The sequence below is a fragment of the Acanthaster planci genome, linkage group LG10 (assembly GCF_054643075.1).
Source record: "Acanthaster planci isolate LZ-2023a linkage group LG10, COTS_SCS, whole genome shotgun sequence".
Taxonomy (NCBI): Eukaryota; Metazoa; Echinodermata; class Asteroidea; order Valvatida; family Acanthasteridae; genus Acanthaster; species Acanthaster planci.
In genome coordinates, this window is record NC_141786.1 from 12,649,579 (window position 1) to 12,677,400 (window position 27,822).

Sequence of the window (27,822 nt, forward strand, 5' to 3'; positions counted from 1 at the left end):
TCCGGCCTTCAGTCCTGCCCGCGGGGGCAGTCTCCCCTCGTTGACGAAGGGACCGCAATGGAACCTATTGACAGGGCGAAGTCGGGACACCTGGGGCCGGAGCGGCAGCGTGTCAAGCAGGGAGAACTCGGACATAGGCAGCCAGGGAGGCAGCGTGCCGGCGGAGCCATCGCCCTGCGAGCTGGAGGCGGGGGCGTGCGTGTGACTTACAGTGGGCGGCAGGTTTGGCGCCCGGCGCGATTCTGCTCCACGCTAACTCCTGAATCTCCCTCTATTTTTCTCCCAAGGATGGACCGGTTGGCCCGTTCCCCATGGTCGGCGGGAATTCCGCCAGCGGACCAACTTGCGGCGACACCTGAGGACGGCTTGTCCGGAGCTGTTCGCCGCCTGGCGCTACACCTGTGAGCGGGGGTGTGGCCACTGCTTCTACCGCTCGGACATGCGGGATCGTAACCACCGACACTGCGACCACGTCCTCGTCTGCCAGGTCTGGGCGGAGGATCCTGACGTCCAGGAGGTATTCGCCAGTGACGGGGGGGGGATGACGAGATCCCCATGGAGCAGTCACCGCCCCCGGTCAGTTGCTGCGGGTGAGCCCCCGCGCTAGTGCCCTTTCGGCGCCGAAGGTGGGGGTCGCAGGGCTGGCCAGAACGACGAGACCAGTCGGATTCGCCTTCCAGTGCGGCCCCGGGCCCCTGTGGCGGCCGCCGCCGTCCCCCTGCGTCGCTCAGTAGAGACGGGGACGCAGACCGAGGTAGAGCCCCCAGCCCTGGTTTGGAGCAGGGGCCGCTGGAGTCGGCCCCCCGGCTCCTGGCTGACGTATGTGGGGGGGGGGATCCGCCTGCGACTGGAGGAGCGGGCCACCAGAGACACAGACACCATGATGGACCCACCCCTCTGTGAGATTCACCACAGCCAGTGGCGGTCAGAGGTCCAGCGGGAGCCCCCTCTACCACCCACCGGAGTCCGTCCCCCAGAGCAACGAAGAAGCGCGGGGGGGACCACGGCGACCGGAGTCTCCTCCGAACTGCCCCCCCCCTCATGGTAGCGGAGAAGACTTTTTGAACCCACAATACATGTACTTGTTATTCCACTGCCATGTAAGCTGCGCAGGGGCGACCGGGAAGGTCTCAGGCTGGCCCGTCGGGTTGCACAGCCTCGTTCGGGGACAAACAAGAGTCCTCAGAGGGGGTGGTGTAGCGTCAGTGGAACGGTCCGGCCGGTGGGGGCGCCAGCTTGGACGCGCATCTACTTGGTTGGCTGGCCCCGCTGGTATGCGAACGGCCCGCGGATTTCCCGCCTCGCGCCTGTGTCTAGAGCTTGTCTAAAACACAGAAATGTTAAACGCTAGAGAAATAAAATAGAGATTTTTTGACCAGAACGGCGATCTGTGGCTGTGTGTGTGTCTATATTAGCGTCGGAGCCCAACCCGTTGGACACGCTACAGTATTTTCTGTGTTTTATCGAGCTTTATCCGATCGCCCAAGTACGGCTGTCTGGCTGCATCGACAATTACCCAAACGATATGAACAGAATTGTGTGTGTCGCTTTTAAATAAACTTGGAGGATGAGAAATAACCCTGATGCTAGTCCAGCCATATGCATTAATTCACCATAATGGGCAATGCAGGCGACATTAATTTAATGCCGTAAAATTTTCTATAACTACATGCCGTTAGTGGAACTCCTCTCTCGACCAGTTTTTAAGAGGCTTGTAACACACTCAAAATAGGTGGCAAAGTGGAAATGGGGCGAAGTGGGGATGGGACGACGTGGCTAGGGGTGAAGTCGTTAGGAGCGACATGGAAATAGGGCAAAGTGAGTGTAAACCCTGAAGTGAAGTCCGGTTGCAACATTTTTCCCGATGTAATGGCAATGTCATGCATTATAAATTACATTAACTGCTCTCGTCTAACTCTAACTTATAGGCAGATTTGTGGCTGCAAATCCTTTCTTCTTGGAGCAGAAATGCTTGATCTTTTTTAATAAAGGCTATGAGATAAACTATAGAATTTATCACAGGGAATGGCACTAATCAGGTCTGTGTACTGTGTTGATTGACAGAAAAACAGTATTTGCTGGGTGAAGAAGCAAAATTGGAAGAGGCTTATCTCTTAACTTTTATTCTTATGTCGGGCCTAGTGTTCCACAAATTTGACCAACTTAAGTGTCAAATAGGTTTGTTCTTCATAATGAATCAAACTGCGGGTATGCTTGCCTAATTGAAAAGCCAATCCAATTAAACGTCAACCTCCTTGGATAACTTTACATGGTAATACTTAATGTTGGGAATGTGCTATACATTTCATCCTTGTGTAATATTATAACTTTTTGTATTTATGCAGGGTTGGTCTTGACCCAGTGTGTTGACATAAAGGATTTGAGGATGCTGACGTAATCAGTCAAGCCCCGGACATCACTCCTGATTTTGTTGAATCTGGCATGGATGGACTCCCCTCCCTGCTCACCATGGAACCCGAGCCCAACCTTCCAGCGGGAAATCCATGGCACTATATGCTCCTCCAGCAGGTGCATCTTGAGGTCACACTGTCACTAGGGAAAGTGGTTCTGAAGAACTGCATGTATTCCTTGATGTCTCCATCTGAAGTGAGAAAGCACCGAACAGAACTTCATCCTAGTGCAAATTAACCAGTGTGTTAACAAAGCTATATCCAGTGTACATGTCCATCCATTCCCATTTTAGTGTTTGATCAAGTTTTAAATAAATTCTTCCATGGATTTCCTGACAGTATTACTTCAAAGTACCTTAAGTTTCAAAATAGAACAACCTCTGGTTCTTCTGAGAACCACAAACAAATCAAAAGAGATGAAATCCTTGTTGAAGAGAGTCGGATGATACAGAATTACATGTGCACTCACCAAGTAGTTTTATCCTCCTTGTCACTCATTTTTCGTGCCAGATTGTATGTGGTGTGGCATCTTGCAAAGAGAACGAAGAGTCGTTCGTACTTGAGTGCAAGGTTCTCACCATCAACCTGTATGTTGGGATTAGTGCAGAGGTCTTTGGCATTCTGCACCATACTTGAAGTCGGTTTCCGGAATTTTTTTTTGCTGTAGACAACATGTACAAAGATAACACCGTGTATGAAACTTGTTATGAAATTGCAATTTATGTAAATTCACGTCATAAAAGCCACCTTGCCTCCTTTGGACTGTGATAGTTAGTAACAGGTAAGTCCAGAAGTTCAGATTTGATGAAACTGTGAGATTATAATGTGACTGAGGCAAAGGATGGAATAGTGCAGTTTGAAAGTAATTATTTCTTGGCAGCATTTGCGGACATGATCCCCCACAAATGCGTTTGAATGGTAGGCTTGGCGACGCAATCCATAAATTTGCAGGTTTCTGTCCAGCTATGCTCTAAGTGGGCCTTGGCAAAGCTTCAGGCTGCATTACATCCTGATAGCTTCTGCAGCCGTTTTCTGTTTAAGGTAAGATTTACATATACATGTATGCTGTCAGTGTTGAATGGAAAATGTATTTTTTCTCTTAAAATTATTGGAGAACATGCCTCTCTCAGTTGAAAAAGGTAGTTGCCTAGAGTCATTGAAAAAGATCCAGAAATTATCTTTATCACTTCGGGGGCCATCGAACATTGTGTGACAATAGGACATATTACTTTGTTCTGTAGGGTGTTGCACTTGTACAGTACATTTTTGTGTGGCTCACCATGCATAATCCACTTCATGAACAATAAAGGCACTATTTTTGATTTGAATACGATTTTACAGTTTGGCATCTCAGTATATAGGGACCTACCACCCTGAATGTTTATTTTTTTATTATTCATTAGTAATTGCAGTCTGGATAAACCTTACATCTTCATGCCACTTGCCAATAATTATATATAAAATAACTGGTGTGGAATATGTGTACTGTAAATGTATTTGTATTGGGGAGATGTGCTCTTTAGAAATGGGACATTTACACGTAAGGCATTACTTTTGTGGTAGCATGATGTAAAATGCAGGTAGTCTCTATGTATACATGTACCTTTGTTTTGTATGTGGCCACGCTTTCTATGATGGCGTAGGACAAACGCTGCACTGTGGATAGGGTATGTCCAGGTTGAAGCACGGTTGCAGACAGCTGATCTTCCAGTGCGGCTGAGTAGTGCTTTCAAGAGTCACCTTCCTCTTCAAGTTCCTGGGCTTTCTGTATATTCAAAGTGTGTTCCTTAAAGCTCTTCTGCAGGTTCTGATTTTGGCCACTTGAAGCCAATGTAGCACTGACCTTGATGTCCAGACTGTGGCAGGCATTTTCTAGACTCACATAGTGCTTCAGGAACACACGAATTGTTCTTAGACAAGAATTAGTAAACAGTTTTATGGGTAGCCCAACTCAAGATCTGGAGCAAAAGATTGAAGAGAGAGAAAAAAATTAAAGAGAGAGAAAAACTACGCCATGAAGAACTTGTGAAAAGTCAAAAGGGAAGAAAAACCACATAGAAAAGAGTGGGCAACTGAAGCAGAAGGAAGACTTGACATCCTAATTGATACTGGGTTATGGCAATCAAGGAACGCAGTGATGCAAAAATGAATCAGTGTAAAAGTGACAGAGAGCAATACAATGTTTTTGTTTATTGATGCAGCAACTTCTTTTAGCCGATGGGAGGTCAGTTCAAATAACCAAATGTGATGACTTAAATGTAACAATTCCATTGGCAGTCGGTAAGACTGTTAGTCACTACTTGGCGTCTGAGGATGGGGAGGGACAGATGTAGACGGGTAAAGTCATTAGTCAGGTTCCTGGGTTTCCCCACTGGTTCAACATCACATATGATGACAATGAAGCTGTGTACTCGTACAAACTGGAAGATTAGAGAGATGGCAACTTTGAAATTGTTCACTCCTAATCCGCCATCCCCCCGTAACTGCATAAAGAGAAAAGAAATGCCTTCCATTGTGTTCAATATTAAACATTTTTTTTTCTTTTCACCATTGTTCCTTTGTGTTGAGATGTGTCTGCATTCACTCCTCATTTTCAGTTTGTGATCGTAGGACATAATGGATGCCAATATCCTCACAGTAGACCTACTTGTACATAAAGGAATCATTCTTTCTAGGACTTCTGTAAACTTCATTCTTGCCTCAATATGTTTAAGTGTCAACAATAAGAAAACTAAGCTACATTTTAGAAAATCAGACAAACTGTTTTAAAATCATGCAATGAACTGGTTCACCTACAAGTAGTTAACTTTTTACAGTTTGTTAAAGGATGAAACCACAGCTGGTGCTTACAAAGCCGACTTACTTTCCAGTAACTTTGAAGAATTTACTGTGTTTTCCTTTCCAAAACGACCCAGAATGTGAGATGAACTTAGGATCATAAAATGTAAATGTGATTGGATTTGAAACTGTGTCAAAATGAACCAAGATGCACGTGTATTGCATGTACATATATTGTTTTAATGACTTTATTGCTCCGGTTGCATGTACAATACAGGTCTATTTTCATTTATTGCATGGAATGTGTATACTACCCCACGGAAACTGGCAACATCGGAATCGCAACTGAAATTAGCAGGCCTAATTGATCCAGCTTGTTAATTAAAATGGTGTATGAAACATTGGAAATCAAAATTTGTGTGAATTATTTCAAGGATAAACGTGGTGTGGGGGCACAGTGTATGTATTAACATACATTTCATGAGTATAGATTTAAGAACCAAAACATGATTAAATGGAAAAACACAAAGTCAATCATTTACGCGTCTTGATTTTTTATTTCTTGTCAAATCCAGTAACATCTAATCATCTCATAAGCAAGTTAACCTGCCAAATTGCAAAAACTTAAATAAAAAATATTTTCGAAAATTTAGATTTAAACCCTTTGTGGCCACATGTACTGTTTTGTTTCATTCATTGACAATGGTACTAATGCATCACATTTACTCTAAAAAATGTATTTGTAGTTTATGTTTGCCCGTCTTAAGATCCGGTGTACGCCTGTGCATATAATAGGCCTATTGCCAAAAAATCGTGAAAACAATTTTGAATGAGTGGATTTTATAAAACTAAGAAATGATACTTCAATAAGGCTAATTTACTTTGACACTACTAAGCATTTCGGTTCACCCCTTCAAATACCTGCGTTGTAGAATAAGTTTGACATTGCCACTTTGACTTTGCCACGCAATGTAGGTGTGGAGGCATTAATAGTTTGATTTGTTTGATGTTCATGTACATATTTTATTACAGTGGTCGTTCTGTGGTTTATATAGATGGCCAACCCAACCAGAATGATGAACAGTTCAGTGGGAAATTTCTGTGTGCTGACGTCCCCTCTAATCAACCTGTCACAGACCCAGAGCCTCCGTTAGTAACAAGAATTCTTCTCCACATCATAGGGATATGCATGCAGCCCATCGTACCTGTACGGATGCACCTTCCTTGCTGCTTACTTCATTATAATCAACTGTGGAGTCATTACCACGGCAACCAGGTTTGTCACTGCCAGAGCTTCAACACAGCAAGATTCAGTGAGTCCCAGCCGGGAGTCACCATTTTTGCCGCCAGATTTACCACAGCTGGACCTAAATTCACCATTGCTGCATATGGATTCATCAAAAACCAACCTGGACTCTTTATATATACCACAGCATTTAAATTTATCTGTTACTACCCTGGATGTACCCGTGCCCACTACCACTCAAACCGATTCACCACCATCTCATAATGACCGTTGCAGTCCAGTCTTTTCCGACTTAGTGCCATCAGGTAATGCTTCCACTGTTTAAGCTAAGTCATTAGATGCACAGAAAAATCCGAGTATCAAAATTTTCTTAACAAAACGTTTACTACAATTTCAAAAAATCTGTCTCATTATTTTTCCCTTTTCATTTCAGGCCGAGCCCATGTTGCCTGACGATGTCGAGCCCATGGAAAATAAAGTTTACATTGTGGATGAGTGCAAGTTAGAAATCTTCATCAAAGCCCGTTAATTACAAAAATTCTTTCTGAAATGACATTCAAACACAAGAACAAACAGCATTTCCTTTGAATGTTTCACAAAATTACTATCTTTTGACAAATAAAGATCAAGCAAGGTTTTGCCTTGAAGTGTGATTCTTTTATTTTTAACGCACTGTCTCGTAAGTTTTTTGTTCTTAATTTTGAAGCAGACAATTCCAGCAATCAGCATCACCCAGCACACCCAGCAAAGTCTGATCTAGATGGCTTACTGCTGCTGGTACAGAGATCCTAGAATGGTATGTTTACAATTACACTAGCTTCAGGTATCTTGACAATGACAGAATAGGCAACAGTATGACTTTTTATAGTCGGTCAATGTAAAAAATAACAGATGGGCAGTAAGAGAAATTATCATAAACCCTGCATACCTTGATATTACTTTAAATACTTTTAACCTTAACAAATTTGCCCGAATGCACATTTTTTTATACTAAGAACTTAAGAACAGTATTGAGTAAGCAAACTATATCCATCAATTGAGAAAAAAGTATCCTTTGGTCAATTTGATAATCCTGCGAATAGTTATGTGAGGACAGCTGATGTTTCTAATGGAGAGGCCGATGCCCCGATGATGGTCAAGCTAAAATTCCCCATGGAGGGGTTGGTGCTCCAGATGGTCAAGCTGGTATTCATGGTGATAACAGAATTAGTGCCCAGCCAGGTACCTATCTGATGTGGTCTGTGACACTCAACATTAGAAGTAAATTTAAAACAAAGTTGCCCAGAAGAAAAATTTCTCTGCAAGCGACCATGATCAGACACCATCATATTTACAGAAATTAATTTGTGATAAAATGAAAATGAAATTGGTTTGTAATTATCTAGCAGTGGAGTTATTGAAGTACTTAACTGCCAATATTAAACTTAAACTCGGTGAATCAGAGGTATTATCACAGGAATATTTAATTTGTATTTATTTGCTTGTTCTGTTGCAGCTAAGAAGCAAAAGTGCAGTCTATCCTCCGACGAGAGTAATGCTAAGAAAAATTCAATCCTGCCACCATGTGACTGCAGGAAAAATGTAAGGAACAGTTTGGCAATGACCAAAGAGTACAAATCTGGAGTGTGAGCTACAATAGCAGAATAGACTGGTTTGTGCAAAATGTCAAAAGTTCTCAAGCACACTATTACCAACACCCAACAAAAATCAAATACAGAGAACACACTCATTTGGAAACTTGGGAGAAAGTTTGCATGGTATTCTTTGGCATACCATTGGCTATGATAATGATAGAGTTGTCCAGGTAGCTCTTAAACATGTAAAACATGAAAGCAGTGTTGTTGTTAAGTGTGAAGGTGATCAGAGGGGGAAGCATGTGCCATCCAACGAGATCAAAGAAGACTACACTGGGCAGGTTGTTGCTCATATTGAATCCTACATAATGCTCTCACATTATTGCCGAGAGCATGCTCCCGATCTCAGGTACTTGCCTTCAGCTCTCAGCTAGCAAAGCAGACAAACATCAGAACGTCACTGTTTGGGGAGCGAGTTTGTTTTGGCGAATAATTAGAAAAAATCAGTGGTTAATATCCTACAAACAATTTGCTGGCCTCCATGAACTTGTAGTTCCGTCGACGCAACGGACGCCAAGCGGAGGCACTAGGTAATGCACAGATCAGTTATGAAATTTGTATTACAGTTCTTGACAACCAAAATGAGTTGGCTTATAGTAGCAGTAGGACTGGGGGGTTCACATACACATGTAAGGTTGCTAAAAATAGATCGATGTTTTAACAAACAAAGCAACAACGGTGAATTCAGATTCAGTTTGAACATCTACATTGAAAACATTCTTAATTGTTACTCTACATACAGGCATTATCTTTAAATAAATTTCGTAGCAGTGAGCGTCATTTCCTTCCTTTATCACCAAATGCACCCCTTTTTAGTCAAATGAACTAGGCAAAAAATTTGAGAACATCCACTTATTACAGTTCATCACATTGGCCGATATATTTACTTTTTTATTCAGACCAGTTCTAAGACAAAAAATAAAACGTACTTTAATTTTAATAATCCTGAGCTAATGTTAATAAAAAATATAAGAGTTGAATTCTTTAGAAAATATTTGAAAGAGAAAGGGAGGTATCATGTCCAATTCTTTTGGAAAAATTAAAACGTAGCATATATTGAGACGCTTAGAAACTTAAATTTCGCCGCCATAAAAAGCAGTATAAACTGCAGGGTTCGACCTTAGCGCTGGTCTGCTAGACAAATTCTAGTAAAAACCGCGGCGGACCAGTCAAACCCGTCATCTGGGTAGTCCGACTGTCTAGTGAAGGAAAAACAATACCGACTGCATGAAATAGGACGACGTCGTTAGCTAGTCTACAGTAAAAAATAAAGCCCAAACGAAGTCTGGATCGGTTGTTTTGTGTACCCGTTTAATCCATATAAAAACGTCTAGTATGATAAACAGTTCTGTGCAAGTCTTGCTGTATCATAAGTCAGGGAGTTCTAGTTCTGTCGGATAATAAGGTTTTGTAACAAAATGTATTCTTAAGTGTCTATTTATTATGCCACGGACCTTACTCTGGGATTTTACTGTAGTTTGTAACAATGCGTACAGCTGGTACTTATCTCAGGGGGGGAAGCGAAGAAGTAGCGTTAATTAACTGAAAACATTTAGTTGTCTTGCAAGTTCAGATCAAGTAGGTTCGTGAACAAGTCGGAAGTTATGTGGGATTTTTCCCTTCTGTTTCTGATCCTGGGGCTGGGAAATCTACCAGCACCAAGCGTGATCGTGTAGATCGTGACCGGGAATACGATCGAATTAAACGTCAAAGATCCTACCGCAAGGAATGGGAGTCAGAATTTAAGTGGCTTTCTTATGACGACAACCTTGGCCTCATGTTCTGCAAGTTATGCCGAGCTGCTAATGTCACGGGCGACCGAGGAAAGAAGCAAAATGTCTTCTACAAAGGGTCAGATAACTTTAAGATCGATTCGATCCGCGCTCACGCGACCAGCGACAACCACCGCCTCGCAGTAGATCGGGAGAAAGCCAGACAGTGTGCCCCCGGTACAAACCCAGCGGAAGTCATGCTGAAATCGATGAATATCGCCGCTCTGAATCGTCTGAAACTTCTATTCCAGAACGCCCATGCCATTGCGTTGAATTGTCGGCCGTTCACTGACCATCGATGGATGGCCCGTCTTGACAGCGCGAAAGGCTTTGACGGCGGTTCTACCTACCGCACTGACAAAGCTGCACGTGCTTTTATACACAGCATTGCCGAGGTGAGCTTCATGAATATGTACCTTGCTGTATTTGTGACGTCACGAAGTATAAATTTTGCCATTGGTGTGAATGCGTTTACCGTGCGTCATTAATATGCAATTACTGGTATTCAGTTCTGTGATTGGTGGTTGTGACATGTACTCAATCGACATGGTCATGGCGCATGGCATGTACGTGTATATTTCCATGTCCATTTACGCCGCGTGTACGTAAACGTGTACACATGTATGATGTACATGTACAATGTGTGCATGTACAGTGCGTGTGTGCACTGGTAGCGCGCAGCAAGGTGCACCATGTGCACGCTGTTATTTATGAAGTTGAAGTCAGCAACCTACAGACAAAAAATTACATTAAAAAATAAGGGGGAAGGATGCGGACCAGTGAAAATGCTGGCGGACTAGTGAAAAGTCTACATTACTGGTCCGGATGGCCAGTGAAAAAAAAGTTAAGGGAAAACCTAGAAAGTCTCTTTCCGCCAAAGTGAAAGCAAATTTCCCAAAGCATTTGCTTTAGCTAGTACGTGATAAGGTTAAACCTAAAGAGTATATATATATATAGGCTATATATATAACTCGGGTTGGACTCGAACCCACGACCTCCTGCTTACTAGTGCAGATATTTTTATATTAATATACGTTGGGTAAGGGCAAATCCTGTTATATATAATTAACATCTCCCCAACACAAAAATATATCTTGATAAGTGCAAATGTGTCAAACGCTATCTAGAACTTCACAGCAAAATTACTGAGGCCGTTATTACTCACATCAATTATTAAAAATTTAAGACCTTTAACAGTATTAGTTCGGGCTTTTTTGTTTGTTATATTCCAACATGTCTATTAAACTCTCATTTTTTTAAATATAGTGCCAAAGGAGTCCCTTGTGGTACTCGACTGTGACGGGACTACTGCAATCACTAAAACAACGTCGCTGATCTTTAATGGACCTCCACAAAATAGGAGCGACCAACTGTACATGTAAACTGGGGGGACGAGCTGCTTGCCACCAAAGTCCTATGCATGTCTGGTACGTTCGATGAGAAAGACAAAAAATGATTTTTTTTTTAATTTTAGTGACCTAGCTTTGACCGTATACAACATGAGATGTCTGGAGAAAGGACCAGTTTAACTAACTCCTCTTTAAAAGTCAAAAAGTAAATGTATGATCTTGAGCCACACAAAGGCAAACTACAAAAGGTGGATTTGAAATGAATAAGGTGAAATTATCATCACACTTTGGATTCAGCAATTAAACAAGAATATGACATCAAGCATATTGGCTATTACTTTTTATTAATTTTCCAGGGATACCCGCAACAACTTGTTATTCTTAATTCTTGTCATTATTCAATGGCATGCATCTTTCAAAAACAAAGCCATTCATTTTTCCATCACTTGCATACTTCATCCTTAAATAAAACTCATTTGACTGAATTTGTTGTCTCATCTGCATTAAGCATCACTGAACTAACTTCACAATTGGAAAATAAAGTTCTGTACAGTTCAGTCTAATAGTTTTGTCCAAGTGTTTGATGTGCCACAGTGAACACAATCTCTGAGGAATGGTTCAGTGCCATTCCTAGATTAAGCCACACAAAAATTCGTTGTGTTTCCTATTACACTAAAATAAATTAGGCTGGTTGGTTAAGTAAAATATTTTTAACTCTAAATTTGTTAGAGCCCAAAACGTAGGGTCGGATAAGGCCTTTTTTTCTTTGGGGGACACATACACTTGTTGAAATACAAGTACACTTCTTCAATTAAAAGCCCAGCTGTTTGCTTCTGTTTCCTCACACACAGATGATCGAACCATTCTTAATGAAGAGGACAGGCAGTATTGGACAAGACTGCAGAAGCAGACCACTTCGGCTGCCACAAAAAAGCGAACATCCAAGGAAAACGTGATCATGCATGAATATTTATTTTAAGTCATCTTAAAAAAATGTAAAACAAACATTTATTATCAGATTGAAAAAAGTTAATGAAGTATTCAAACAAACTTCCTATCTCATGAAACGTGGCATGGTTTTTCAGTTGAGGAAATCTGAAATTTATGGGTTTTTTTGCCAACCACAAGTAAAGTTAACAATTCAACAATTCCTGTATTTATCTCCTGGGTACTTAAAAATCATATGCAATACTTATACACAAATCACCAAATATCCTTGGCCAATTTGTTCACTACATTGGAATTTGTTTGACAAACAAGTTAAGAACTGGCTGTTTTCATACAAAAGAAACAGATAATTTCGACAAATGTACCTGTAACAAAGTTCTTTGGTCCTTTTCTTTAGCCAAATGAGCCCCTGAGGACGAGAAACAAGAATCCTGCCTCAATCATTGGCCTCTTCCCATCCAGTGAAGTTGAGGAAGCTGGCAACCATAACCAGCAGGATCGACCACTGCCTGCTAGTGGGGAGGGACGAGAAGGGGGAGAAGTTATTCAATTGGGTGACGACTGGGGGGATGTTTTTAAAAAATATATTTGGGGACCTAGGTTATGAAGGAGGGAAACAAGAGGATAGCAGGTAAGAGGAAGAGGGGAAAGAAGGGAAGGAAAAGCAGAGGAAGCAGGAGGAGGAGGAGTAAGAGGAGGGAGACGGCGAGAAGCAACAGGAAGGAGATGGAACAGGAGGGAGACGGAGAGGAGCAAGGGGAGCAGCAGGAGGGGCTACCAAGACAAATTCACATAAATCTGCTGCTGATAATTCGCCAGCAGCAGGAACACGCAGGAGCATTGGCCCAAATTTCAAAGCAACTTGATCTTATTGAAGAATCATTGAGGGTCGATGTTCCCCGTGCTCCTGTTGCTGACGAACAAGAACCGGCACCAGCTAATTTTGATTATAGACTTAGTCTCGTACAGATAGCTGACTTTAGCGACAAGTCGGGGTCCCCCTATAATTTTGCGGTTCAATTAGCAACAAGCTTCTTCAGTGAAGCGGAGTTGGCCCACCATCGCACCCTACTTGAAGGAAGGGGGTTCGGGTGCTTGGTGCAGATGCGGAAGGCCGCCTTGACCCCGTCCGCCTCAAGCTGGTAGAAGAAAACTTCTACCGGCTGTACCCTCGACGAAGGGAAGTATGAAAGAAGGCCTGCAAGGCGATTGATGCTGCTGGGCGGGAACATCTCCGGAAGGAAAGGCTACAGAAATGTAATGTCCGCTTTTAGTTAAAATTGTTCATTCCAAGAAATCAGCCCGTTTTCCGAAACAAAATACCAGCTTCATGATGAGAATTTAAGAAATAAACTTGACCTTTTAGGAGTGTTTAGAGTAATTCTTCAGTCTCTTTGACTCCAACTTGAAATTGAATAAACTGTTCTCACACAATGCCCATTTACAAACACGTCAAAAACGCAATTTTTCCACTCCAACGTAATGGCCAACATATAACCTTAAAGGTGGTGTACACCATCGGTAAAATCCTGAAAATCTGACTTCCGTATCATCCTGAAATATCTTACTTGAAAGAAAGTACATAAGAGTCTTAGTCAGTAAAATATTTCCACGCAGAATGCTGTAGTTTTTGAGAAACCAAAATTTTGTTCTCTTTATTTCACATCGCATCACATCACATCCTTTAACTGGCACCAATTTTCTTATTTGTAGCGTTTGAGATGTTAGGAGTCACCATTAATGAACGGATAAACCTAAAAGCAGGTAAATAATATATGCTGACATTATTTCACCAAAAGTACTGTGAACTGAAGTCACAGAAACCCGAGTGTTAGGTGTAACGTAGAAAACAAATTGTATTAGTGTGAAGTTGATTTCATTTAAGGAAAAATTTTTAACAGGAGAATTTTTCGAATTCAAATTCATCCCTAGATAAAAAAGTATTATCCAATACTGAGGCTGTTTCTCAGCATTGTGATCTTCCTCAACAACAGTTTGATGTCCACCCGTTAATCCCCCTTGTTTTAAGACATAATTCTTTTTTACTAATAATTATTAATGACTCAACTATAAATGGAGTTTCAGAGTTTCATCGAAGTGTGAACTGATGGCTGGGTGGGCGGCATAATAATAATAAATCTGCACACCGTCAAACACGTGTGTAGATGAGGTCACCATATCAGTACTCTGTTCTGACCTCCGAATCTTCTTGTGGAATGAGCAAAAACCTTTAGTTACATGTAGGATCAAGTTCTGTACCTTTTACCTTAGTAGCACAGTTTCCATTTGTGGAACGTCGTATAATTAATTCAATTACATGATGGTGATGTTTTCTTCATACCACACCCCTTTAAACCTTTGTAAACAATTTCACAGTTATGAAAACCGTACAGCGGCATGTTTAACAAATTTTGGAAAATCCGAACAATAAGATAATAGTAAAATTTCAGTACATTCTGAAAACCATTGGGAAAGTTTACAAACTCAAGATTGATGAACGGGAAAACGTCAGCTTCGAGAAACGGCGTGTACTCGTAAAGCCGATAATATTGCGCCACATACATTGCACGTACAAGTAAGTGAACAAAACGTAGGGACCGGGTAGAAACAGCTGCCGGTCCTCGACCCGACCAAGGTCAATCGTTATCACGTTCAACGCGTTTCGAAATCTTAATCGCACTAAACGCGCTAAATTATGACATCATGACCAGACCCGATCGTGATAAGCTTTTGTGTTTCTTAACAATTTATCGGTATAATGCTAGGTATAAAAAGGAAGATTTTTTACTCACCTCGTCATTGCATGCTAGTTCATGATCGTCATGGCACGGTGCAGTGAAGCCACCCGCCGTCGCATTGCTCAGCTGAGTGCTCACTCCGCACATGCCATAAGAGCCACACTCCTTCAAAGTGGTTTGACAGTTTCCAAGAGTGGCCTTTATAAAAGTCTTGCAAAAGGTGAGAGAGACTTCTTGTTTGGGTGATCTGCCGATTTCTGGCCGCAAAAGCAAAATCAATACGCACATTCGAAACATCATCGATGGCGAGAGCTTGAGCGCAACAATGAGCAGAGCGCGCGTGACTTGCAGGACAGCTTTCGCCGGGAAACCGGTGTTACTGTTGGGCTGTCCAGCATTCGGCGGGCCAGGAGGAATCTGGGGTTGGTTTCGTTCGGCACTCAGTACTGTCAACTCATCCGAGAGGCTAACCGGCCACAACGGTTAGAATTTGCGCAACGGTGTCTTGCTTTGCAAGACACGTTCAATGATGTTGTGTGGTCAGATGAGAGCTCCATCCAGATCGAGCGACATGCCAGAACCCAGATAGCAAGCTTACGTTGGGCCAACATTGGTTCATGGTTGATTCATTGGCCAAATATCGGTGTTGGCTGAGAGATGTTGGCCCATTGTTGGTCCAATAACAGAAAGTTTTCCTAACCTTCGCAAAAAAAGTTTACCGTTGGCCCGTTGTTGGCCCAATGTTGCTGAAATTGACGGCAATTCACATATCGGCACGACGTTGGCCCAACTCCACTTCGCATCGTACTAAAACAACGACGCATATCACACAATAAAATTGTATGAATGTCAAACTTTAAAAAAAATAATTAAATGGCTTCTTAGGTTGTATTAAAATAATTACCCCTTTTAAATATTTATGAATTAAAAACTTAAACAATAAATTTAGAAACATTTTATAATATTGTCCGTGCTTTAAAAACATGAAATAAAAATACATGTACCACAAAATTTCGCGCGTCCGCATCAGTTTACTGGCAAGTGGCCAAATAACTCCTACACGCACACACTCGTCGTATACGTAGTACACAATGTAATGTAGCGCGCATCGTTCGCACGTTGTAGACGTGTTTTAGCCTGTGTATACAGTACATACATGCAGCACACGTCCTAGTATCTATCTGCCGGCCGTCCAGTGCAACTGCAAGATTTATAGCATCGAATCCATCTTTGAGTGCAACCAATCACCTGAACATACTTCAACAAAGTCAACGATACTGCTGAAGTACATGCCAGTTTGTTGAGATGAGGTTTGTATATAGACGTTTTCCCGTTTTTTTTTCAGCCTCATCACGACGAGTAAAAATGGTATAGGCCTGAGCCTTCGTTGGCCCTACATGTACATTATTGATACATGTAGTACATGTACATTGTGCAAGTTCCGTGACGTTCATCTTGCTGGACTTGTGGCTGTAACAGTACTCGGCTAATAATTTTGACCGTGTATTTAACGGTGGTCAGAAAGTAGGCCTAAAGTTTGGGGATTTTAAATTGGCAAGTCATTGTCTTATTGGACAAGGAGGAGGAAATTAAAAGATAGAGTTTCAGAAAGCATAGATGACATCTTTGAAAGTACTCCTAAGCGGCCTAGGCCAAATTGTCGGGATCATTTGGGCCTAGGCCTACTTCCGAACAATGGGGAACAAGGCCTCTCTGTTTCACCGTTAGTTTCCGATGAGTCAGTGAGAGCACTGACTGCAAGTTTATCTGATGAAGAGCATTCAAACTTGAAGAATGTTGACATGATTGATGAGCCTGCAAGTGCCACAGATGACTTCTTTTCTGCTTGCAGCACAGACTGTAACCAATCATTTGATCACCTTATGTTGCTTCCTGAAGATATGCAAATGTACCATTTCCATGAGAACAACCATGAGTATTCTAGTAGTACTGGAAGTGACTGTGAGTTTGCCGAATGAGCGATTGAGCATATCCCTGCAAAGAGGCAGTCAAGGTACTGATTCCAACAGTGTTTAGATCGGTTATGAAAGCTAGAGACAACTAAATTTGAGTTGTCTCAGTCAAATCGATTAATGAATATAAGTTATGACCTATGGCGCAAGTAAAATTGCTCTATTGCTTTACAGTCTTGAGAATGAAAATGAATATTTTCAGATGGTACTTAACATTTTCATGGTTCATGATACTGCTGTATGAATTTGTACAGTTGTGTACTCAGGTTGAATTGGCTTGGAAAGCGCAAGCCAGGTCCTGTTTGCTGGACTGGGACATCTGAGAGTACCATCACTGGCCAGACACGAGTTGCTTTATGGTTTCCTAATGATCGAACAGTAATATCAATTCCATCCAAGAGTCAGTTATTTTGAATTGGAGCTGTATTGTTGAGATAGTATGTGACGCAATGGACTGTTTCACTTTTGTTGACCAAATCTTCTAGGCCAAACCCACGTTACCAGGATAGCGATTCCTCTTCTGACGAGGACTGCTCAGGCTCATCACGCAACGTCCAGAGAGGCAATCAGCAAAAGCGCCAACATCTATCTGCAACTTCGGCACCAAAGACGCCTGCTCAAGCCCTACCTTCTCCACCCTCATCCTTGATCAATCGGTGGCCAGCTCCAGTTTGTACAGGTATTTTTTATAATCATCCTATCAAGTGGAAACAATAGTATTTTTGGTTTACTTTTTTTAGGTGGGGAGATTGGGGGAGTAGGCCAGGGCAGGTGGGTTTTTCGTTTTTGCCATGAAATTAATTTGCTCACAACATGAAACAATTTGGGACATGCCCATCTCAGTAACAACTTAGGCTTACTTCATATCCTGATCCTTCAAAATTGGTTCAATCTATACGTGTTCATAAATTGGTTAACTGATTGTGAACCCTTCCAGATCTTAATTTGCTTTGTAAACAGTGTAAAACCGTATGTAATTTAAAGTAGTTACAGACCGAAATCGGCAGTAAGTAATTGAATTGTATGTTTTAAATCCCATGGGGCAAACTTATTGAAATCCTGCCATTCGAGTGTCTTTGCTCACCTTAACATTGACAAAAAAAATCTTCTGGATTGTTTTCTAGGAGCTGTTCGAAGAAACCCATCCGTGCAGTCAGCCACAAATGCCGAAATTGACGAGGTGATCAAAGTGTGGCTCCGCTACTCAAAAGACCAAGATGGTGGCAGGGTAGCAAGACGAGCAGCCGCTGCAGCTGTAGCTGAGCCTGCAGCAAGCAAGAGCCCTTCCAACCTTGATGAACTATCCACCGAGGAATACAGCAGCAACAGTGACAAGGAATGATTGTTGTTTAGTGGTGTTTCATAAAAGATGTATTCTTCATTTAAACAGTTTATATAGTACCATTCAAAAGCCTTTGTTAAATTATAGTTGTGTTTTGAGATGACATCTTAAAAAGTGTTACTGTGTTATTTTTCAGTGGATTCCATATGTTGAAATTGTGATTCTTTTGCAATGAACCCCAAAATTGTAAACGTCTTGCTTCTTAATCGATTGTGTGATGACCAGTGTGGGTTGGTGCATAAAGCCTGATTTAGTTTTCATTTGGCATTTGAAACACTGGTATTAAGTGAATATCTACAATAAAACCTTGAAGTGTCATCTGAGAGATTTACTTCCAGTTACCAATCCGAGTGAAAGTCAAGTACACTAAGGCCTGCTGCAACCTAAGTAGCCTACAATTACCATTTGTAAAACATCCTTTGTGAACTTATTCTTGTGGAGGTTATTTTAATGTAAAACTTTGCATGATGTGGGAAACTTTCGAAAACTAAATTTTGTGTGACACCATTTAATAAGTGGAGCAACTGGTAATGCAAAACAAACTATAAACATAAGTGTTTGATCTTCAACACAAAGTACTTTTTCAGAGAAATCCAAGCTCCTCTTCTGCAAGCAATGCTTGATAAATCCCTTGCTGAGATGTTAATAGAGGGAACTTGAAAAATATATCTGCTGTATTCCAATAGCCGTACACACTCATTAGTTAATTGTCTATCATTGTTTAATTATTTACACTTGATGCTTTTAGGAACTACCACAGCCCACAGAAGTTAATAATTAGTTTGACTACAAAACCTGGTTTTATAATGCCGAAACCATGAAGCTTGTTTTTATATTACCCAAATAATGATTACAGCAAAGTTCCAAAGATTTGTTCGGCAAAGTGAGAGATTGCTCAGATTCATTTTCAGTTGTTGAAGTGACAACAATTTGTTTTATTAAATTAGTGGCAATATTGCTGTTCACTTGCCGTTTACTGTTAAAGGTGTTTAAAAGTGTTAATATTTTTAATAGTTGTTATTAAGAAATATAACTGTGACGCTTTGAGCTTTGAACAATCTCAGGGAAAATTCTTGTGTTAAAACTTTGTAATTGTTTTGTTTGTAATTGTTTTTATAAACTTATCTCAGAACAAATGCAGATAGAATAACTTAAACTGCATTGCTGTTTTTGCTATACAAAAGTTAACTTTTGGCAGCCCTCCAAATACTCTGTGACTGCAATATCATTTTGTAAGAAAAATGTTAGCAGATTGGTTAAAAATTTTAATGCAATCAGAGCTATAATTTAGATTAAAGTCTATATACTATGATGATTTTACTATCTGTATAACAACCATGAGAAACACAGATGTATAATCTCTCATTTAGTAAACTTATTTATAACTTATTTTGATCATTGGACCAATCAATCCGTAATGGTAAAAAAAAATCTCAGAAAGAAGTAAATGCAGTATCTTTTCTTTCTATTATAGCGTATTATAGGTAATACCCCCCCATCAAAACATTTGTAATTATCATCTTAATGACAGGTTCCAAGAAGACGCGCGCCGAACAACCCTACAATTAACCGTCCTACCTGGCCCATCCAGCAACCGATGATGGCTATATATGTTGGCCTGTGATTGGCCCAACTGAGACCAAACAATCGGCTCAACACAATTGGCCCAACCGTGCATGTTTAGTATTGGCCCAACCTTGGCTAGATGTTGGCCGTCGGTAGTAATGATCGGTATGCTGTTGGCACAACTGCGACCCAATAATCCCCGATTCCTCATTGGCCCAACCATTAAATGTTGTCATTGGCCCAACGATGGGCAAAGGTCGGTCATTCTGTGTAAGTCATCGGCCCAACGTCAACCCAACATGTTGGCCCAACCGTGTGCCAATGAGCAAATCCAAATCGGGCCAATGTGGCACGCCGATGTCGGGCCAACGATTAAATCCTACGTTGGGCCAACGTAAGCTTGCTATCTGGGAAAGTGCTTCCAAAAGAAGAACATGTCAGTTGTCCTGAAGGTTAAACCCAAGCATCCGCTGAAAGTCCATTTCTGGGCAGGGATACGTAAGCGAGGGGCGACTGGCTTTGGCATTTTCGATGGCATCATGGACGGGAAATTTTATGCCAACGCAATTCTCCGTCACTGGCTGATGCCTTTTCTGACCAGATATTTTCCGGAGGGTCATCGATTCCAGCAGGACAAATGTCCAATACATTGTTGTGGGGAGGCGAAGCACGTAATGAAAGAGCTAGCCATTAACTGGTGGATCACCCCTGCAGAAAGTCCTGATCTCAATCCTATAGAATCAGTTTGGGCAGAGCTTAAGGGCCGCTTGAGGAGGCACGTGAAGCCGTCGACGAAGGAGGAGCTTGTCCGGGGCATCAGCGACTTCTGGAGGAACAAGATGACGCCAAGCAAGTGCAGGCGATACGTCAATCACCTCCAGAAAGTTCTCCCAGTTGTTGTGGAACGGCGGGGCAAGGCGTCAGGCCACTAGTAACATCAAAGTAATCCAAACGGCTCTTTTCAGAGCCACACCTGTATAAAAGAGATGATTATTTGACTGTCTTGAGTTTGTGTCAACTTTGGGTTACCATGGCTAGTAAAATAAATCAAAAGTAGGCTTACTTGTTAATGTTTTAGTATGGATATTCATTAGTTTTGATGACTAACTTTACCTTAGCCAATGACAGCAGTTACGTTTTACTTGAAGTCTGAGCCTACATAAACAAATAGATAAATAGAAACATAGGCCTAATCTTCATTAACTGCAAATCGACTGAGTACTCATGAAGTTTAGAAATTCTCGGACACGTGCAGCAAGCCTGGCGTTTCCTTGTATACACATCCTGTAGAAAACCTTCAAAGCAACGAACCTACGTAATGGTATAGAGGGAGTGACTAAGTTTCGAACAAAAAATACTTTTGCGCCTCTATTCCTGCATAATGCCAACAAATAAATATTAAAATAAAGATTAAATAGGCTATTCTCCACAGAGTGATTTAAATCCAAAACACAAAAAAGCAGCAAATCTCTTACTGATTACGGTCAAATGGTATATCAATTAACAATAACAATTCAAAGAAATATACGGAACTCACCAAGCTACCCTGAAAAAAAAAATCCCGACAGGGAACTACCAGTTATATCCAGCATTCGAAAGGACGCCTGTGCAAAGACTTCCACGTGCACAGGTACATCTCCTGAATTCAATGCATGCCTAACAAGACTAGCCAAAAAGTGCCAAAGAAAATTGATTGACAGGTCACGCACGCGCATTTTGCGCGCTTCCGGTACCGGAAGCCAAGCCTAAAGCGCAACCAATACCAGGACACCAGAATAAGGAGCAATCTTCGTTTTCAAAGTGTGGGGTTTTTATGGTCTTTGCTAATTTGGGCATCAGCAATTGCTGTTGCATATTGTGATTTAAAAAGTGGACGAAGATAAATGTATTGTTGCGGATGTTGAAGGCAAAAAATAATAAAAAATATTATTAAATCTCTTGCAAGTCGTGGGGATGCAAAAAAGTAACCCTCCCACATTTCCGCTTTGGTGCCTAGCCGTAACTTGCAAATGTAACTTTAATAGTCTTCATTCTTAATGACAGATTATCTATAATAAAAGCCGGATACCAGCTTGCATTTTTAATAAAGATTATTTATGCAAAGCAAATACGAAGGGTCAAAAGGGCGAGTCTTTCCGTTTTGCACAAAACAAGGCGTTCAACTTAATACCCAAGTGAATGATCAAGCTCGTTGCCTTTACTGATCATGCGCACATCAAACATCCGCGCCCGCGAGGTTGGCACCCAGCCATTAATTAACAAAAGCACTTGTTGTCACGGCGCATTTGTTTTTCTTGTCAGTCCTAGTGAGGGCGCCCCGCTATACCCGTAGCTCTATTTCAGACTTGAGCGGAGTCCACTTTTTTCTTTGGTCTAGCCCGAAAGTTCATTCGTGAGTCACGTTGCAAAGTTCCATTAAGATTGTGATTTTCTAACTGATTTTCTTTGCCAAGGTATGTGAAATTTATTCCTTTGTTTCCACACGTGTTCCGTGATTCCTGTAATTAGGATTTTTTTCTATATAAGTCAGAATTAGCCTCACAGTGAGATTTTTCCTCGTGTGCTGAGGAGCTGACGTGGCGCATGCCTGTTTATTGTAGTTTAGCGAAGTTTTTTTTTTTGATGCTGTGCGTTCGATAAACTTTAGCCCCTCGATTTCCTAAGCTGTATTTCTAGAGATTGTGCATCAGTTTTTGACCTTTGGGAAATGTATTTCTTCCCTGTCTCATCTTTGTTGTCATACAATGGTTTAGATTTAGGCCCTATTTTTTACTCGCGAATTAGTCACTTTGTGATACATTTATCCATGTACTTTGGCGGAGCGCAGTCTCGCACAAGTTCTCTGGCGGAGTGATATTTTCTCCGTTACATTCCTTGTTATCCGCCCTGTCGTAGTCTCGTCTAAGTCGCCTGTTGCAATTTTGGTCTTTGAGTATTCACATGTATTTATGGCATTTATCCACCAGATCCTAGATTTCAGAACTTTAAGTAAGTTTCATATTTTCCAAGGAATAGACAGGGTACTTCAGAGTTTTCCTTTCACACGTAGCCATGAAAAGAATTATTTAGCAGTAATTTAGGAACCTTTCTCCACGAGGTTCGGACTGATTTTGTGGGTAATAAGCTGTATCTTACTGCGTGTACCCAGTGATCTGTTAATTTACCCAGTTTTCCCAATATTTTTTCCTCGATCTAGATTATATCTACATGTAATTTTCCTTTATTTTATTTTTCAGACCATCATCACACAGTTGTTGAATACTGAATTTCATTTGGCTACACTACTGTTGTCGTCTGAATAACAACATGACAATGGAGTTCAGCTCATTTGGAACAATTGCAACAACGTGTTCATTTCTTTGATTTCGTAACATCTTCAACAACTTCGTGTATCCCGATCTGTGCGTCTGTATATTGCAACATGGCTGACGTCAACAAATTGAAGTTAACCAGACGGAACACCAAGGGTCAACTGACAAGAACACTGACTACGATAAACGACTTAATGAAAGAGGGTGTTAATGATCTGGAACTGATGAGGAAATACATATCCAAGGCTGAGAAGCAGTTTGAGAAGATAGAGGAGAAACACTTCGAGTTAATGGAGGCCATTGAAGAGCAGATAGAGTTTGAAGCTGAGGAGAAATGGATGGGCGATTGTGAATCAGAGTTTGTCCAGATTCTACTCCGTGCACGACAAGTTGTTGACAGTCTGTCGCAACCATCTGTACCAGACAAACCCTCTCCTGACCCTACAAAGCCTGTGAGCACGGGAAAGGACCAAGCCGCATCCAGCAACCCTACAAAGCCTGTGAGCACGGGAAATGAGCAAACCGCATCCAGTGACCCTACAAAGCCTGTGAGCACGGGAAATGAGCAAGCCGCATCCAGTGACCCTACAAAGCCTGTGAGCACGGGAACGAAGCAAGCCACATCCAGTGATCCTGCAAAGCCTGTGAGTTCAGGAACTGTGCCAGCCACATCCGGTACAACCTCGCCAACAGCACCTGCCACCCCTCACCCTACATCATCAACCCCAAAGATGGCAAGAATGAAATTCCCTACCTTCAACAGTAACATCTGAGAATACAAACGATTCAAGGAATTGTTTGTCCATTGTTCTGCAGGCCTAACTGAGATCGAACGTTTCTACCAACTGACGGAGTCAATGGTCAATGCCAAAGAACGCAATCGTGTCAAGGGTTGCATTGATGTCGCGAAAGCATGGCAAGTTCTTGATGAGTGCTACGGGGATTCTGACAAAATTGTGGACAGCCTCCTGAGAGATTTGGATAACCTGAAGACGTACGAGATTAAGGGGAGAATCAATCTCCCTGCCATGAGCCGCTTCGTTCAGGCCCTGCAGATATTTGAGACCCATGCTGAGGCCATCGGACTATCCGGAGAACTGAATAGCAAGATCATGTTAAGTCAGATAAACCAGAAGTTACCGGAGGAACATCGAATTGCCTACTGCAAGAGCGTGAGGGATGACCACACTGAGGATTCTCTCACTGGCCTTGTGAAATGGATCTATGGCCAGCAACTACTCCTGGAGAAAGCGAGACCAGCTGGTTCAGAGAGTGCATCGACCTATCCGGTAGCGCACAATAAAACAGTCAAGTCTGCGAATTCGGCCACAGTGAATTGGAATAAGCACAGCCACACAGACAAGGGAAAGCAGTCAGGATTACCCAAGTGCGCATTACACACCACCTCGAACACACACTATATGAAGACCTGCAACAAGTTCAGAAGTCTGCCATTGAAAGAAAAGTACGAGGTCATGAAGAGGTACAACATCTGTAGCCGTTGTGGACACAACAATTGTGCGGCGGGTAAACCTCCGTACGATTCCAGCTCATGTCAGTTCGCGTCTCCATGCCGTATCCAGACGTGTGGGAGTGACTCGCACTTCTCAGCCATCTGTCCTGTTGTGTACGGTGGGAAGGGAAAAAATCCCCCGAGCCAGCTGAGTGGCCATGCAGAACCCTTCCACCCCGCGAATGGTTCTGTCAATGTGTCGACAAGTCACCCTCAATGATCCTGCAAAATTACGTGGCACCTTACCGACTGTCATGGGATATCTTCGTCATGGAAACACTCGTCATCTGGTCCGTATCCTGCTTGATGGTGGCAGTCAAGCTACCCTGCTGAGAGAAGGGGTCTTTCCAAAATCCGAGCGAGACCTCTACCAGGATCACGACCTTAGTCTCGTCGGTGGGAAGAAGATAACCAGAAAGCTGAGACTTTTGGACTGCCACATTGAAGACGTTGAAGGAAGGTGGTCGTCCCCTTTATCTGTCACAGAGATTGACGAGCCTTGTGGCAAAGCTCCAATAATTCTACCAGATCAGCTCCGACAGTACGACCATTTGTGTCAGGTCGACATTCAAGTTGCTCCATCGCAGACTATCGACCTACTCCTGGGTGTCGATAACATACATCTGATGGTCTGGGAGGACTACATCTGTGGTGAGAATTTTGACGAACCTGTTGCAGTTAGATGCCCGCTCGGTTGGTTCATTCAAGGGGGACGGTCAGCAAGCTCAGCTATGTTGGTAAACTATGTAAATGTCTCGGCCACTGGTCCACTAGAAGAGTTCCTCGCTTTAGAAGCAGCAGGATTGGAACCTAAGAGATGTAGATGCTCTGCCGATCTCATCGACAAGAACGCAACTGAGGCCATGCAGCAGAGTGTCTTTCAGTTGCCAGACGGTTCATACGAGAATCGACTGCCCTGGAAGAAACCGCCCGATGATCTGCCAAATAACTACGACTATGCCGTCAAGAGGTTGAAGAGTCTAGAGAATCAGTTCCGCAACAGACCCGAGGAATGGGCAACTTACTGCCAACAGATGAGAGACCAGTTGAAGAGAGGCGTCTCCCGGCGTATCACGGAAGAGGAGCTGCAGCAAGACAGAGAAAATGACAAGAAGATGTGGTTCCTGCCCCACTTTGCTGTCACCAAAGACTCGAAGACGACTCCGGTCAGAGTGGTGTACGACGCGAAGGCAAAGTATCAGGGCCATTCACTCAATGATTATCTCGTGAAGGGTGAGAATATAAACTCCGATCTGTTTGAAGTTGCCTTGCGCTTCCGAGAAAATGAGGTTGGTCTCATCGCTGACATCAGCAAGATGTTCCAAGCCATCAAGATCAAATCTGAAGATGCCCGCTTCCACAGATTTGTGTTTCGAGAGAACCCCTGTCAACCCATCCATGTGTACGAGCTGACGACGGTTAGCTTTGGAGACAAACCGTCTCCAACCGCTGCCATTGTGACCTTGAGGCATATAGTAGCTGAACACGCTGCAGACGACAAACAGCTGAACCGAGTGGTCGCAGACCAGTTCTACATGGACGACTTGAACGAATCTGTTGTCAGTACTGAAGAAGGCCTACAGCTCAAGTTAAAACTCACCGAGACCCTGAAGAAGGGCAACTTTGCCATAAGGAAATGGCAATCAAACATAGAAAAACTATGTGACAAGACTGAAGATGCTAAAGTTGCCACAGCTTTAGGCACCAAGTGGAACCTTGTGAAAGACACCTTGAAGGTCAAAGAGGTGAAGCCGGCCGAGGATGTCCCTACCAAACGCAACATCCTCAGACACACTGCCTCCTACTATGATGTCTTCGGCATGCTGTCGGGACTCCATGTTCGACCGAAGATTCTCCTTCAGAAGTTATGGCAGTTGGAGCTTGACTGGGACACCCCGCTCAACCCAAAGGGCGACTTAAGTGCCGCGCTGAGTGAGATCAACAGAGACCTTGAGGAAGTAGCCAACATTGAAATCCCTAGGTGCCTGATTGCGGAGCAGTACAAGGGAATGAGGCCCTTGCCCGAAGTGTCCCTACATGGCGCAAGCGATGCATTAGAAGATGCCATGGGTATCGGAGTTTGGCTGAGGTGGTCCCGCCCAGAAGAAACTGAGGCACACCTGACATTTGTCTGCGCACGAGCCAGAGTTACACCACTTAAGCAGACAAGCATTCCCCGAAAGGAGCTTCAAGCCATTCTCCTACTGTCTAGATTGATGCTCTCTGTCAAGAAAGCCCTTCGTTTCTACATGGCATACTCGAAGATCTGGACGGATAGCATGACCGCTATAAGCTGGCTGAGAGGACAGTCCAAATCTTTCCGTTCCTTTGTTGCTTACCGTGTAGGCGAGATAACAACGGAGTTTGATCCAATCAAGGACGTCGCATACGTTCCATCCGACCAGAATGTCGTCGACCTTGTTTCCAGAGGGGGAACAGCTACTGGCATGAAACGAGTCATTGATGGGCCGGTATACCTGAAGCTACCCCCACAGTCCTGGCCCAAGACGCCGTCTAGTATCCCAGTAGATCTGAAAGATGAAGAGCGTAAGAAGTTCCACGTGCGGAATGCCAAGATACTGGCGCTCAAAGTCAATGCTACCTCAAACCCTGCTCCGATTGTCGATGCTACCGAGTTCTCCAGTTGGTCCAGGCCAAAGATGGTCACAGCTAGAGTACTCTCCTTGAAAGAAATACCGAAAAAGCAGTGGCTCAAGCAGTTAACCCAGCAGATTTCACAGTGGCCCTCTTCAAAGCTGATCAGGGAGGCTGAGTTGTACTGGATAAGACAAGCACAAAGAGGCATCAACTTCCAGGATCCAAACATCTTGAAGCTTGATCCGTTCTTCGACAAAGATGACCAGGTTTACCGTGTTGGTGGACGCCTGAAATTCCATTTTTACCTGGAAACCCCATCCAAAATTAACCAATCAGGAACAAGCTTAGAGGGAAAGACGTCATCTTTTCAATGGCATATGCGCAGTGGTTGATTTTTGAAAGGGGGTGAGTTATAACTGACCCAAATTGTCTTTTCCTTGATCAGGTAGAAATTACAAAATGGGAAATATTCCAAAATGGGAATATACATGTACATGTAAACTCACTAAATAAGGTTTAATCTTGTCGATACGTGCCATTTTGCCATCTAACAACTGACTCCAAAATTGCCCCTCCTACCGGTGAATCAACACAGCCTCACCTGTGTCACACATGTAGACAGCCTGGGTCAGAGCACTTGTGC

At 42.6% G+C, this 27,822-nt stretch overlaps 2 protein-coding genes and 1 long non-coding RNA gene across 7 annotated transcripts; 2 read left to right on the forward strand and 1 right to left on the reverse strand.

Moving 5' to 3' along the window:
• Nucleotides 1-11,517: 11,517 nt before the first annotated feature.
• LOC147797813 (uncharacterized) lies at nt 11,518-15,500 on the reverse strand. Of its 2 annotated transcripts, none has more exons than XR_015427020.1 (2): nt 14,931-15,500; nt 11,518-12,647 (listed from the first exon to the last, which is right to left on the reverse strand). It is a non-coding gene; the product is annotated as an uncharacterized LOC147797813 (long non-coding RNA). The 2 variants fall into 2 exon arrangements; XR_015427019.1 differs by having other exon boundaries at nt 11,518-12,650.
• A 546-nt stretch (nt 15,501-16,046) lies between these two features.
• On the forward strand, nt 16,047-20,445 carry LOC147797814 (uncharacterized). Of its 4 annotated transcripts, XR_015427015.1 has the most exons (4): nt 16,053-16,186; nt 16,729-16,890; nt 17,335-17,528; nt 17,974-20,445. XR_015427015.1 is itself a non-coding variant. In XM_087142901.1 (3 exons), the coding sequence occupies exons 1-3, from the start codon at nt 16,182-16,184 to the stop codon at nt 18,189-18,191; spliced, it is 417 nt and encodes a 138-aa protein (XP_086999027.1). In that variant the 5' UTR covers nt 16,047-16,181; the 3' UTR covers nt 18,192-20,445. The 4 variants fall into 4 exon arrangements, 2 of the variants coding, with proteins under 2 accessions (XP_086999027.1, XP_086999028.1); XM_087142901.1 differs by lacking the exon at nt 16,729-16,890 and having other exon boundaries at nt 16,047-16,186; XM_087142902.1 differs by lacking the exon at nt 16,729-16,890 and having other exon boundaries at nt 16,047-16,186; nt 17,977-20,445.
• A 4,390-nt stretch (nt 20,446-24,835) lies between these two features.
• On the forward strand, nt 24,836-27,470 carry LOC110990769 (uncharacterized). Its single transcript, XM_087142495.1, has 2 exons — nt 24,836-27,256; nt 27,438-27,470. The coding sequence occupies exons 1-2, from the start codon at nt 24,836-24,838 to the stop codon at nt 27,468-27,470; spliced, it is 2,454 nt and encodes an 817-aa protein (XP_086998621.1).
• The last annotated feature ends 352 nt before the right edge of the window (nt 27,471-27,822 follow it).